This window comes from Penicillium coprophilum (assembly GCF_028826855.1).
Source record: "Penicillium coprophilum strain IBT 35676 chromosome Unknown utg000001l_segment0_segment0, whole genome shotgun sequence".
NCBI lineage: Eukaryota > Fungi > Ascomycota > Eurotiomycetes > Eurotiales > Aspergillaceae > Penicillium > Penicillium coprophilum.
Window position 1 is genome coordinate 2,212,234 of NW_026622720.1, and position 14,259 is coordinate 2,226,492.

A 14,259-nucleotide genomic window follows, 5' to 3' on the forward strand; every position below is an offset into this window, starting at 1 on the left:
GTAGAATATACTATCATTTCTTGAAAACTTCGTCATTACTCACTCGATTGTTCCGTAATATAAAGTAACAATTTGAATTTTGAATATAGCGTCTCAAGCAAAGCCATCTCTAGTCACTAAAATCAGTAAGATAAACGGAATGAAAACTGGAATTGGACCCTATATGAGCCACTAGCAAGCCGTGGGGGCAGTTTCTTGACGTACGGCCCTGGGGCTAAATTGGGGCTATATAACCCTCGTTCCCAGCTTTCCCTCAACTTCGACTGCAATTTCTTCAACTGCAATTTCGTCTCACACCATCGAACTTCACATCTGCGCCAAAATAAAAAAATATGTCCTCAATTGCTCAAACCATCCTGCCGATCGCAGTCCCCATTACAACGTTTTTCCTTTCCGTCGGTGCTTTCTTCCACTTAGCCAATGTTCCTCATCCTCAAAGACTTATTCTATCACCATTGATGTACATTCCAGCTGGTGTGTCCTTCGCAACATCAAATTGGTGGCTGGGAGACTTAAACAGTCTATGGGGTCTACTTCTCTGCATTTGGGTGGGACACTCCACATCACTCCTATTTATTGAGGACCTGCGAGTATGGGAAGACGGAGACTACTTGGGTCGCATTTCCAAGCTTGCTCCTCACATCCCAGGCAAATACTACAAAGGATTGAAGCTGTGGAACAATCCACTTCTCTTGGGGACGTCTTACCAATTTGTCAAAATCCCAAAGTCAGCCGCATGCTCGCCGTCGTTGGCCAGATTTACAGTGCTGCGATTAGGGAAGGTCGCTGCATACGTTGGAGCTTACTTCTACATCAAATCCCATGTTTTCCCTGCAGCGTTTATCCCGCTCCGGATAGATGAGTTTGGCCCATTACACCAAGTCTACTTTCGACGTTTATCGTCCCAGATTGTCCCAATCACCCTCCGAGAGACATTGATGAGATGTGCCTTTGTCCTGTGGTGGACATTCTCTGCTGTTGCCATGCTTGATTCAGCCCACGCTGCACTCTCACTGCTTTCGGTCAGTTTACTCCGTTTTGATGAGCCATCTGAGTGGCCACCGATTTTCGGCTCACTCGGCCAAGCATGGACCATTCGGCGGTTTTGGGGCAAGTTTTGGCACCAGATAGTTCGTCGGACTTACACAAACTATGGTGAGTGTATTTCCCGCAAGATACTTGTTCTTCAGCCTCGCTCGCTGCCGGACAAGGTCTTGATTATATTTGTTATCTTTTTTCTCTCTGGTGTGTCTCACGCTGCTGTGTCATGGCAGCTGGGTGACCATTGTGGTTGGCCACTAGATATATGGTGGTTTTGTACCAATTTCGTTGCTGGGCTTTTGGAGGTTGTTGTGACACAGCTGTTTCGGGCACTCATGAAGAAGGTTGGAAAGAAATCACAACTAAAATGGTTGGACGAAAGTATTTGGAGCCGAGTCTTTGGGTTTGTTTGGGTGTTTTCCTTCATGTTCTGGAGTATTCCTAAGTGGCAGTACCCAAAGCTCTATTGCCACCTTGGCGATGCATTAGCACAAACGAGATAGAGTGTAGGATACAATGCCTTCGGGACTACTAGTTGGGTCTACCAATGGGACCAATGTATTCAATTCAATGTGTTTCATAGTAGATGGACTATTCTTGTGGTGTTTTATTGATCTCGCATCTGATCGTATGCCACCCAGTGTGGGAAGAATTATCCATAATCCATGACCAATTTGCAAGGCCAGGGATGGACTTGGATTATTCTAACATAGGGTAAGAGATCAAAGAGCGGAGAAAAGGTCTTCCATCCTATACCAAAAGCCTTTTCCGTTTGTGAACCGAGCATTTTAGCAAAACTTGTGCATGTCTTCAGAGTGGAAGATTGGTTGGAAATACAGTCTATTCCAAGAGCCACTATTTACATCGAGTCAAGCTTGCGTTAAGTCTGTCGGTTGATTCATGCGACGTGTGGCATTGGCACTGGATATTACCGTTGTCACCTTTTACCTGCTGGAAGCGAAACTAGCAGAACGGCTCCCTCTTATTGAGGCTTCCTACGAAGACGTATAGGGGCCAGGGTTCAAATCCCCCTTTTACAAGGGGCCGATACCTGAGTCACTATCACATATGCCAAGTAGCCTGACTCTCCTATCGCTCATAAGTGTCAAGGATGAAGGATTGAATTTCTATACAACTAGACAGAGCTCCATATAAGAGTGGACAGCCCCTGGAAGCTTCTTTATTACGATTCGTACACGAGGATCTGGATTTCACAGCGTAATAAGTTCTTGTCCATTCCTTACCCTCTGGTGATGATTCAAGTCACACTCTGGACGAGGCGAAAACTCATTCATCACTTCAATTTCCTTGTCCGGAAGTTAGATTGTCGTTTTTGAAATCAGACGACTTGGACTATTGTTTGATCGAGATTGACGAAGACGAACCCTGTCTACCTGATCTCCCTGTCCTCTCTCTCGCAAACATTGCCAAACCAACTTTCGAATCAGCCAATGTTACAGCAGCCACAGGCTCGGGCAATCTACTACTGGGCATTTTATCCGGCCGACTGGCATATATTTGACTGTCAAATGCGACGAGTTACGTAGATGTTTTATCGGTTGAAGTCGAAAGATCTCTTCAACCCGGTGATTCTGACTCGATGCCAGCACTGGGATGATTTATGGTCACAGAGTTGCAGATAACACAGACTACCAAATTGCAATTACCATTCCGGCTGCCAATGTCTTAATGATATCATAACATGTGCGCAAATAAAAATAAAGGCACCCTCAACAGAACACGGCAATGGAGCCTTTCCCCATCGAATGGAATCATCGATGCTTAGGGGTGACGATGAGTCTCCACCAGCTGGGCAGTTGTATAAAAAGCCCAGCTTCATACAAGGCTGTATTGATCACGCAGTTCGATGTGTGTTCCTCTCCTTGGCCTTGATCATTTCGGCGTCTTCGATCGCATTCCAGACAGGTTCTGCTAAATCATGCAGCAGCATTTCCGCGGTGAATACAAAATCACCCTCGCCTTCTCCTGGCTCATCCAATAGCAGATTGTGAAATGGTACAGTCAAGGGACCCCCTTCAATCGTAGGGCTAGCGCCATCTCTCCCTTTCTTGATGAGAATCCTTTGATTCATTCGAGGCGGTGGTGGGTTGTTGATATGTCTATCAATAACCTGGCAATCCCTTGCTGTGATGTAGATGTCATGTGTTGATGTTTTGAAGTCTGGGGTCCAGGATTTGATTTCAATAGACTGAGATTGTCTTTTGATGTCGATACTGATTCCCATTGTTACTTCGCCCTTCGATCCATTGATCCACCAAGCGATGTCCTTCTCCAATTTCTGTGTTGCTTCAGAAAATCCAACCTCTAACGCCAACGTCGGGAATTTTCTCCCTTGGAGGGCTGGCTTCCAGGATCGGTCCGCCTGCTTTTTTCGCTCAGGGGTATCCACACGAGTCGCTCCGCAGTTTGCAATCCGTCGCTTGACGTTGATCTTTTGTGCAAACGTCCCTAGCATCATCTCAAAACTGGACGCTGCTTCTTCGTGTGGCTGACTAGGCATTGTTATAATCAGAATCTCAAGTGATGGCGAATAGTCACAGCGACCTGGCAGTCGTTCCTCATACACGGCGAGTATATCTGGCGGAAAGTGTTTCAAGACGATAAAGGAATCTTCGACCGAGTACTTAGGAAAGAGGCTTGTCATAGCGCACTGAGGGTTGTAACGGTAAACAGGCGTACCGGAGGGAAGGTGCGCGAGAAACGACTCGGCACCTTCTTCGGACACAACGCTCTCGCTTTGATACACACGCGACATGGTTCCTTGAAGGGAGTAGCAGCGAAGATGTTCGTATCTTGATCTGTCGGTATCCCTAGTTTTCACCCAGGCGAGAAGAGGAGAGAGAAATTACATAGATCGTGATGCGGGACCTTGTCACAACCTCGAGGCCATGATGTCATTGGTACATCGTCCAGGTGAATGCTTAGCTTCACTGGTCCAACCCTATTGCTTACGACGATACTAGCTAGCAAAACACAAAGCGGTCTTTGCCCCGTACCTCCGGTTCAACCCTCCTCCTGGTCTCTACAGTCCGATATTCGAACTGCCACTGTATCTCTCGCGGCGTGGTACGAATTCATAATCAGTATTCGGTCTTGGAAAAAATTACCAAATGATTGGCCGGCTAATTGTTGTCGTTGGCCATGGACACATGGTTCAGGGCGCCGAAGACTTCATGACTACTCCATGACCGCATCGAGCTATACACTTGGTCAACGTCTTGCAGTGCCGCGTCCCAAAGTCCCGGCAGTATTAAGAAAATCCAGTACGTAATTCTGGCTACAGGTAAACATAAGCAAACTTCGGCAGAGCAAGTATCCTGAAATATTGTATGGTACAATCCAGTGAAGGGGGTAAAGATGATCCTACTACTAACGAGGTAGCTAGGTAGGTTTAGGTATAAAGGCCCTACTTAGTAAACATGCCTCTTAACCATGATGCCCGCTACAGACATGCGCTGAATTAGACAGTCGTCTCGGACCAAAAGACCGATATCTATGTTTTTCTTTTGGAAAAGTCATAGACAGAGTGTAGTGAATTAATGGCGTATAACCTGATGGTGAGCCGGAGATTGGAATCAGTATGAGATGGTATTTAGAGGATCCTGATATCCGATGTGTATGTACATGACTCTCGTATAATGCGTAAACATGAAATAAATCAGAGATACAACGATAACAAGTAATTACAACGAGTTTAGGTAGAGACATTGGCCGCCTCCTCGCTGTCGGGTGCGCGTAAGGACTTCTGGGGTGCCGGTGTAAGGATAGCAGCAGCAGGGATCAAAGGGGCAGAGGGGTTGAGATCCAGACCAAAGCCCGGCTTGTCCAAGACAGAAACATCAAGGTAGCCGTTGGTAGGAATAGGCTCGTTCAAGAACAGGTTCCCGAACACAGGCTGGACGGTGTGGCCATCGGCAGAATTGGCAAGGTATTCCTGGAAGGGACTGTTTGACTGGGAGACGACAAAGTGGTATGAGTAGGGGCCGGAGGCGTGGGGAACAACAGGGAGATCGTAAGCAGCAGCCATGGCAGAGACCTTGAGCAGCTCGGTCATTCCACCAACCCACATCACATCGGGCTGAAGGATATCAACGTTGCGGCCCTCAATTAGCTTGCGGAAACCGTAGCGGGAGTACTCGTGCTCGCCGGTGGTGAAAGTCACACTGGGATGGGCACGCTTAAGGAGCGCTTGGCCATCGAAGTCATCGGGCGAAAGGCATTCCTCCCACCAGTCAATGTCGAGTCCGGCAGCTTCGCAGCGCTTGACAAGCTGGATTGTGTAATTGACAGTCAGGGACATGTAGCAGTCGACGCGGAGTGGGAAGTCAGCGCCGACTTTCTCGCGCTGCTGACGCAGGTATTCAACGTTCTTCAGAAGGCCCTCGGTGCCCTCGTCAGGACCGTGGGGCAAGGCGACCTTGGCGCCGATGAAGCCGGCGGCCTTTGCAGAGCCAGGCTCGGGACCGGTGCAGTAGAAATTCAACTTAGTCCGAGTCGCACCTCCGATCATCTTGTAGACGGGCTCGTTGCGGATCTTCCCCTGAAGATCCCACAGAGCCAGGTCAATGACCGAGATCACGGCGACGGGCAGGCCCTTGCGGCCGTAGAACATGGAGGCACGGTACATCTTCTCAAAGAGGTCGTTGGTATCGCGGGGGTCTGTTGAAGTATAATTTGTCAGTAGGGTTCATTGTTCAATGTATGTGACGTGGTATACATACCGGCGCCAATCAAGAAGCGGTTGAAATGTTGCTCGGTCAGCCAGCATGCGGGAGGACCTCCGAAACCAGTCGCAAAGCCCTTGGTGCCATCTGTAGCCTCGATCTCCACGCAGAATGATCCCAAAACATTGATACCCCATGATGTTCGCGAGCCACGGAACTGTGCCCACTTGGTCATGGGGGTGGAGATGTTGCTGTCGATCAGCCAGTGGCCTCCCTTAACCTGTGTGGATAGTAAGCATATGAAGTATGGGAAGGATTAACATCTCAGAGCTCTTACATTGTGATAGTCGCCGCCGGAGCCAACACCGTCAATGATGAAGGTGCGGACAGCCTTGATGCGGGGGAACTCCGTTGTTGAACTCATGATATATAAATGAAGTCTCAATGGAAAACACAGGAGAAGATACAAAAAGAAAAAGAGTAGAGATCCAATGACTGCGGGGAATTCACGTCTATTTCAACGATTTCCACATGCCGAGGGGAGCTCGGTGCATTGCTACCCCGAGAGACGGAGAATCGGCGACTCGGAGAATTTGTTGCACATGTTATTTTCATTGTGATACGGCCTATATGTGGAGATCAAAATACTTCTAGAATTTTGTTAGAGTCCCTTAATACTTTGAGACTTGGAAACTTCGAGACAGAATTTTGGAAGTACCATCTGGGGAATTCTCACAACCGCGGATTTATTCTCAATCATTATATCTATGCGAATTTACGGAGACTAAGATATTCCTAACTGATGAGAATATGCATTCAACGTCATGTATGAGTCTAGTACTTACTATGTTTATCAATCTGGTGATATATCCTCGTTGATATAAGGCGGGAGGCAATCGTAGGGGAAGTGATCACTGATGGTCACGATTTTCCCCTAGAGTATTCCGTGAACTATAGTGATGTGTTGGCAACACTTGGCTGTCCAATGTTGGAAAGAGTTGGCAGCTGCCAATTTTCAGCCTAATAAAAAGCTTGATATTACATACGGCGTAGTGAGGGTATAGAACTCGAAGTCACTGCAATGTGTATGCTTGTTATAGCGCCCGGTCACTTTAGCGCGTAGGAATCAAGACAAAAGTACGGAAAGCCCAACGCTTATACATGTATGATGTACAGAGTAGATAGTTTACGGTCCTTTATAAGCAAGCAGTATGCTTATAGCAAATCCGAGCCCTACCCTATACAAAAATAAATCTTTGCAACTGCCCTGTGGACTGGGATTGGTCATGAATTTCTGTTCCACTGTTTAGCCTATTCTTGATTGTAGAAAGCAATGACTGAAGCCCATCCCAATGGTTTTGTTATTGACTGAATCGTCAACATCAAAGGAGAAATCAAATCAGGGGAATTCCCAGAGTGGAAAATGCGGGGTGCCCCAGTTTCTGCCTGAGGCCTTAGCTCCATGGCCCGACCATTTCTTCTTCTTCTCTTTTCCCTTTCAATGATTATCGGGATCCTTCCAAGGTTCCAAGAAGTCCTCTATTTTAATATATACAAGGCGGTCCTAGCCTATTCGGATATCTCACCCGTGAATCGGCCTTGCATCATGCTCGGTCCCTGATAGGGCGAATTGCTGTCTCGCTCAATCAAAATGCCGAACACTGCGCTTCCCGCCCAGGAGACCCCATCCTCCAATCAGCAATTCGCGGACCCAACCCGAGATCAGAGTGCAGAGTATTCCTCAGACTCCGAAAATGATCATGTTGGACTCAATGGCTCCACAAGAGCCTTGAAGCGAAAGCGGCCCCTCACTGTCTCGTGCGTACCTGAATCACCTCGGCTACCTATGTTTATATGAAACATAACCTCGACTAACCCGAGGGCCCTATAAAGATGTGAACTATGCAAGCAACGAAAAGTTAAATGCGGTATGGCGCAATGTGGTTATAGCCAAATGTTTATATCTCTAACAATGACCAATCAGACCGAATACAACCGAGTTGTGGCTGGTGCACCCGAAATGGCCACCAGTGTGAATATAGGGAACGGAAGAAGCCCGGGCTAAGAGCTGGGTATGGAAAGGAGTTGGAACAACGACTTGGTAACTTGATATGCAATCTGCTCGTCATTGAAATTGTGTCTCACTCGTACCTCAGATCGATTGGAAGACATTATCCAATCGCAAGCTCGGCTGATTGAGATGCATATACTGCAAAACCAGTCTTCAATGGCTCACCAGCTACCACATGCGGGGCCTCTTTCATATAGCTCTCCGTCGGAGCCGTCTGCAATTCATGGGCCCAGTCCCAGTACGGCTCTTTACTTCAACGACCCTGGGTCTGCTGTTCCTCTGCCCTCACGCCGTGCGGATGTGTCTACCAACAGTCCGTCAGACGTTTCCGTGAAGAATGCCTCACATAATCACCTGCAACACGACATGTCAGTAGCGCCAGTTGGTCAATTGTTACATGCCCAAACCGCACATCACGATTATGCAGGAAACGAATCGTCTTTGAAGGTTCCTGTCAACATATACTCAAGCCAAGAGCAATCTCTCACTGACCCCGATCTGGATCTACCACCGTACGATTTGCTCTATGCTTTGGTAGATCTCTATTTCGAACATATCAACTCGTGGTGCCCGATCCTCCACCGGCGAACAACCCTGGATACCTTTTTTGGCCCTTCACCACTAGATGAGGCAGACCGAATGGTGCTATATGCAATCGTAGCAACAACTCTGCGATTTTCCTCTGACAACAGGCTTAATGACCAGAACAGAAAACGCTATCATGACTCGTCTAAACAAAAGGTTGTCTTGTATGGCCTGGAAAATTCCTCGGTCAAGGCACTTCAGGCACTTGTGATTTTAGCTCTTGACTTGGTTGGGTCTTCTAATGGGCCGCCTGGTTGGAAGCTACTCGCCCTGATTACCCGGTCTGTAGTTCAGCTAGGGTTGGCTGTGGAATCAAAGTCATCTCTTATTAATCCCATCTATCCCTCGATCTACACCCTGAGGGCTGTCACTCTTTCGGAGCCTAACTCTTGGATCGAAGATGAGAGTAGGCGCCGCTTATTCTGGATGGTCTACTTGCTGGACCGATATTCCACCCTTGCGACGGCGTTCAATTTTGCCTTGGACGACAGAGATATCGACCGCAAACTCCCTTGTAAGGATGATTATTTTGTGAGGAATCAGCCCGTTGAGACGCGTTGGTTCCAATGTTCCAGTGACCGTGCGGATTATCTCAATAAAGCCGAGAACGTTGGGTCTTTCGGTCTCTATGTTGAAATCTTGGGTATCCTCTCGCGGATTCACCTGTTCTTGAAACGGCCCGTAGATATTGGAGCTCTTTCTGATGTCGGGGATTGGCAGGCTACCTATCGCAAACTTGACAGTGAACTCACATCATGGGAGTTCAATCTCCCACCGGAGTATGCCTACGAAAACTCTTCCCGACTCTTCAGTGGGTCCAAGCATGGCCGGGCTCCGCATAGCGATTGGGTGCAGTTGCATGCAACATACCAAACGTGAGTACTCCACATCTTGTCTATATGTTCCAGGCAGCTAACGAGTCAACCGCTTCAGAGCTGTAATTCGTCTGCACTCCTCGGCTGCATACCCAACAACCCGGTCTCCAATATTTACACCCTCGTATAGTGCCAGCCAGCGATGCCTGCTAGCTGTCGAAAACATTCTGTCGGTCACAAAAATCGTTGTAGAGCACAACATGCTAGACAAGATGGGCCCGCCCTTTGCCTTTACGCTCTGGGTCTCAGCACGCCTACTTCTTGTCCACGGCTCAACTATTGCACATACCGTCAGTCCCGATATCATCTTCTTCGTGGACACTCTATTCCAGTTGGGAAAATACTGGAAAGTCGCGGAGCGATACAGCAGCATCCTCCAACGCGTCCTGGATGAGTACAACGAGTATCAGCAATCGACTGCCATAGACGGCGAACGATCCACACCCTCAACAGTCAAAATTCTTGCTGATATGCGTCGCTGTGCATTTGACCTGGACTTTTTGATCTCGCGTCAACCACGTGAATCACCTGCCGACAATGGCATTGGCGAGAGCCACCAGCCCCGGCCGCCCCTAGCGTCAATTCCCGCCCGCAACTTGGCACCCAACGAGCTCGAGTACCTTGATGTGTTTGGATTCTTCAACGTACCCCGCGTTCCTCCTGCTCGGGCTTCTGACTTGAATACGTCGACTCAATTGGAGATCTCAGATTCTGTGCCAAATCCGATGTCGATTCATGGATTGACGGACGCTAGCCCCGCGCCTCCACCTGGCTCAGTAGACGATGGTGGTCATTCCTCCAACGCGAATGAATTCAACATCACCAACTACTTGATCCCGACGCCGGAGACTGATTGGCTTTTCCGACCATCATAGGCGCACAGTATGCACCTCGTTTACGCCTTGGGCTGTTGCTTCTTACCTCAATTTCGATGAATATGTTCTCATCCTATAGTGCAAAGGTGTCAGCATAGGCTATCGAAGAAAGAATCATGTATGAGAATAAGTTTTCCCTTTGGTCTGGCCTCTACCAAACAACCTTTGTATTCATCCCGCACTATCATGTCCACAGTGCCATTCGGCCGTATATTTTGGTGGTAGATTGCCCGGAACGCTAGCTCTGCTAGCTTGGAACCGCCAGGCAAAGGAAAGCTGGGGGTAATGTGCCATGAAACCCCTGGAAGGAGCTTTTAAAAAGCAAGCAATGAACCTTCGATTTGGACTCGAAGTAATTGCCCTGCCGAAGGGAGATAGAAGCGGTGAGAAGGGCTTACACGGCATGATGATGGGATATGGAGAGGAAGAGCAGGTTGATTTGAGGAGTCAAGGCAGTGGAGAGAGTAACTGTGAGTAGGGTTGATGAGGCATAGGATGTCGGGGAGAGCCATTGTGCGTGGGAAAGGGTGTGTTGCTCAATGGGTGGAAGTATCAACGTAATACGAAGCTCCATCCTCATGTTGGCGTAAGATGCAAAATCTCAGGCGGTGGGGAGATTCATGGCTAGACCTCACATTTCAGCCGCTTTGCTTGGATAAATTAGTGGTATCCTGACATCATTAGTCCTTCCTGGGTCTAAGTTGCGCCTGAACTCCATGAGGTCGTGCTGATGACGCGAAAAGGCCGAGGCTGAGGAGCTTTTGAGATTGGAGGAATCATATAAGCTTGTGACCCAAGCTGAAAAAAAGGTGTTACCAACGACGACGTCTAGGACGACGGTAAGTCATATGCAAGATATCCTCGATGAAGAGGGTTGCAAAAAGAAAATGAAGCCGAGCTATTCCTGTGGTTTGTGAAAAGTAAGAAGACAGCCGAGGCGTGGGGACTGTCGATGGCTAGAGTCTTGGAGAATGATGAGCTCAGTGATGATAAAGACCCCGGGAGATGAATGAAACAGACTGGAAATTGACATTATTACCGATTCTTGAGACAAAAATAGGGACATCTTGTAAATTATCTTTCCATGGTTGTGAGATGAAAATTCTCTCTAATTCTCACTGAGTGATTGTTTTTGCCTGTACAAAATAGGTACTTTGAAACACTTAGTGATGAGAAGTAACCGACTTTTAAATAGAGCAGGGGAAATTCTAGATGAGATCAGTATTTGCCCAGCAATCGGTCTTCTCACGTGCGCCCTAATCAGCGAGTCCCTTTGTCGAGGAGTAGGCGAGAACACCATAATCAATCGAATAGTCATACAAATAAGAGCAAGAAGTGAGAGCAGAGATAAGAGACCCATATGAAGTATTAACTACTACACACAACGTACACACGAAAGCATTTGAGACAAAGGCCTCCAAAAACAAAGAAAAGCGAGTGACACCATACAAAGCACAGGGCTTACGAACTCCATCGAGAACGCTCGTCTTTACTCAAAACAGAATTCAAACGCCTCCATCACACGCCAGTATTGGGCTGCAACCGGACAAGAACCTCCTCGAGGAATGCGTCAAGAACAGCATCAACACCACCACCCATGTCGACAGGACTCTCCATATCCCAGTGGTGGAGGTTACTGAAAGCTCGAGCAATGTCTTCGGCAACCTTCTCCAGACCATGATGGATGCGGACACTGCGGTCGAAGTCCTTCTCCTGTTCTGGCGTAGGCGGGGGGTCGTTAGGGTTACGTCCGGGTTCGAGACGGACGAGGTGGTTGCGGCGGCGATCCATTGCTGCACGGAGGGCTGGGAGGATCACAGTTCCACAGGCAGTTGCCCGCTCAGCCTCAGGGAGGGGTCGGGGGAACGCTTCTGCTCGCTGGAAGTGGGTGTGGGAGGGGTGGAGCGGTGGGGAAAAGCACGGTCATCTACGTTTGCTGTTGCGCGCTTAGACTTAAGTCCGGAAACTGGCTTTCCTTGTTGCAGTGGATCTGTATGTCTTGGAAGAGCAATCTGAGGAACACGTGGGGACTGTGGTTGGTGTCCCAGAGGTAGTGCAGCCTGAGGAATGCGCGGAGATTGTGGCTTTTGTCCCAGAGAATCAGCAATGGCGCGAGAAAGTGGAGTTGGCCTATGCAGAATTTGACCAGATGGAGTGCGGGGTTGGTCGTGAAGGGGAATGAGGGAGGATTGTTTGGAAGGGGTGCCTTGGTTACTAACCACGGAGCCAGAATTGGCTGGAGAAGTTGTATCAAGTTTTCCTGGGTATTGAGGCGTTGCCTGTGTGTATTGTCCGTTCAACTCCCTTATGGAAGGGCTGTCCACTGCGGTTTTGGTAGCCACTGGAGACACGACTTTGCGTGGAGGAAGTACAGTCTGGGAGGGGCGTTGCTTGAGAGGGGAAGATGGTGCAGAGGGAGGGAGGGGGGTTTTGGTGGGAGAAACATTGAAAGCAGGGTTTGCTGGTTCTGCTGGAATCACTTGAGCGTGTAATTGGGTTTGGGTTGTTCCGGCTTGTTGGGGTGCTGCATCACACAGATCCCACTCCTCTGTCTCATTTGTTCGCGCATTGCTGTCTGGCCCTTTGGTGACTGGGCGTAAAGGGGAGGCATGTGATTTTCCCACAGGACGAACAGTGCCGAAGTCCCAAAGGTCTTCCTTTTCCTGAGTTCTGTCTTTTGCTGTTTGGTCGGCTTCTCTGTCATCATACTCATCATATTCGTCGTCGTCTTCTTGACCTCGATGGGTTATTTGCCAACGTTCGGCGCGCTCAATGAGTTCTGTCAGGTAGCTTGTTCTTTTGGCACGCTTCACGAACGGATGCTCCAAAAGCTCCTTGGCTGACGGACGCTCCTTAGGGTCCCGGCGCAAGCAAAGCTCAACAAACTGCTTGAAAGGCTTACTAAAGTCGCCTGTTAATGTTGGGGGCGGGTTCTTGGGAATCAAGAACAGCACTTTCATTGGGTGGATATCGGCGTAAGGCGGGTCACCACAGGCCAGTTCAATTGCCGTGATACCCAAGGACCAAATATCGGCCTTGTAATCGTATCCAGATTGTTTGATAACTTCGGGAGCCATCCAGAATGGAGTACCTACGAAGGTATTCTTCTTGGTCATCGTTGCCGACAGTTGTCCCGACACGCCAAAGTCCGCCAATTTAACTTGACCACTCGCGCTGAGAAGGATGTTGGCAGCTGTAATCACAAGTGTCAGTTACTGTAAATCGTCCTCTCTATCAACTGAGGTGTTCGTACCTTTGATATCCCTGTGCAGCTTCTGGTCACTGTGGAGATAGTCCAGCCCCCGCAGAAGCTCTCTAAGAATAATGGCAATGTACTCCTCGTGGATCACACCTGGTCGCAAGAGGCCGTGGCAACTACCACCAGCGCAGAATTCCATGATGATCCACAGGTGAGAGCCCTTTAAGTATGAGCCATGGTATTTGGTGACATAGGGTGATTTCAGCTCAGACAAGATGGCAATCTCCTTGATGATATCATCGACATCATCCTCGGCATTCTCGACGTCAATAATTTTGATAGCCACTGATTCTCCAGTGCGTCTATCCAGACTAATCATTCGAATTAGGTCAGCGATTTGTTGAACCAAGACGTTGATATGGAAGGTCTTAGACTTGCCCTTTGAATACCTTACCAAAGCTTCCGCCGCCTAAGAAATCAAAAAGCAGTCAGCAATCTTCTGAAGTTCACGACTTACCAACGCCCAAGGACCGGAACACCTACCGATACAACTTTGCTTGGTGTAAATGGTTTCTGGATCGATGGGAGGTGGCATTGTGGCAAATTATCCAAGTCGCTGGAGGACAACGATAGACATAAATCAAGCTTCAATATGTTGATGCTAATGAAGGATTGTCAGATTCATGACTGGCAGTCACCTATCACAAGGACGGAGTGTGGGGTTGAGCCATACATGACGGCACCTGGAAGTGGACTCGGGGTGGCTCCCTGGGATGGAATAGCGTTGCAATCCGATCAATCTGCTGATATTGATAAGATCCTTTGAATGCCTTTTGGGATTACAAGATTTCAAGACTGCAAAGGAGAGAGAGAAGAGAAGAGACGGGTGCTGATGGTTTGGGTGCTCATTGATAAGATGTCAACTGGT

The 14,259-nt window shown here is 48.5% G+C and overlaps 5 protein-coding genes across 5 annotated transcripts; 2 read left to right on the top strand and 3 right to left on the bottom strand.

The window, feature by feature from the left end:
* Positions 1 to 332: 332 nt before the first annotated feature.
* On the top strand, positions 333 to 1,544 carry N7500_000835 (wax synthase family protein; the record flags this gene model as incomplete). The annotated part of the gene is made up of 1 exon (XM_056671981.1): positions 333 to 1,544. The coding sequence occupies one exon, from the start codon at positions 333 to 335 to the stop codon at positions 1,542 to 1,544; it is 1,212 nt and encodes a 403-aa protein (XP_056537554.1).
* Positions 1,545 to 2,896: 1,352 nt separating this feature from the next.
* N7500_000836 (uncharacterized protein) lies at positions 2,897 to 3,817 on the bottom strand (the record flags this gene model as incomplete). Its single annotated transcript, XM_056671982.1, has 1 exon — positions 2,897 to 3,817. The coding sequence occupies one exon, from the start codon at positions 3,815 to 3,817 to the stop codon at positions 2,897 to 2,899; it is 921 nt and encodes a 306-aa protein (XP_056537555.1).
* Positions 3,818 to 4,756: 939 nt separating this feature from the next.
* On the bottom strand, positions 4,757 to 6,150 carry N7500_000837 (L-rhamnonate dehydratase; the record flags this gene model as incomplete). Its single annotated transcript, XM_056671983.1, has 3 exons — positions 4,757 to 5,721; positions 5,784 to 6,006; positions 6,064 to 6,150. 3 exons carry the CDS (start codon positions 6,148 to 6,150, stop codon positions 4,757 to 4,759), a joined length of 1,275 nt encoding a protein of 424 aa, XP_056537556.1.
* Positions 6,151 to 7,377: 1,227 nt separating this feature from the next.
* On the top strand, positions 7,378 to 10,132 carry N7500_000838 (putative C6 transcription factor; the record flags this gene model as incomplete). Its single annotated transcript, XM_056671984.1, has 4 exons — positions 7,378 to 7,544; positions 7,769 to 7,827; positions 7,883 to 9,257; positions 9,316 to 10,132. The coding sequence occupies 4 exons, from the start codon at positions 7,378 to 7,380 to the stop codon at positions 10,130 to 10,132; spliced, it is 2,418 nt and encodes an 805-aa protein (XP_056537557.1).
* A 1,518-nt stretch (positions 10,133 to 11,650) lies between these two features.
* Positions 11,651 to 13,926, bottom strand: N7500_000839 (putative Ste20-like serine/threonine protein kinase; the record flags this gene model as incomplete). Its single annotated transcript, XM_056671985.1, has 4 exons — positions 11,651 to 12,010; positions 12,064 to 13,325; positions 13,386 to 13,800; positions 13,849 to 13,926. 4 exons carry the CDS (start codon positions 13,924 to 13,926, stop codon positions 11,651 to 11,653), a joined length of 2,115 nt encoding a protein of 704 aa, XP_056537558.1.
* Positions 13,927 to 14,259: the final 333 nt, after the last annotated feature.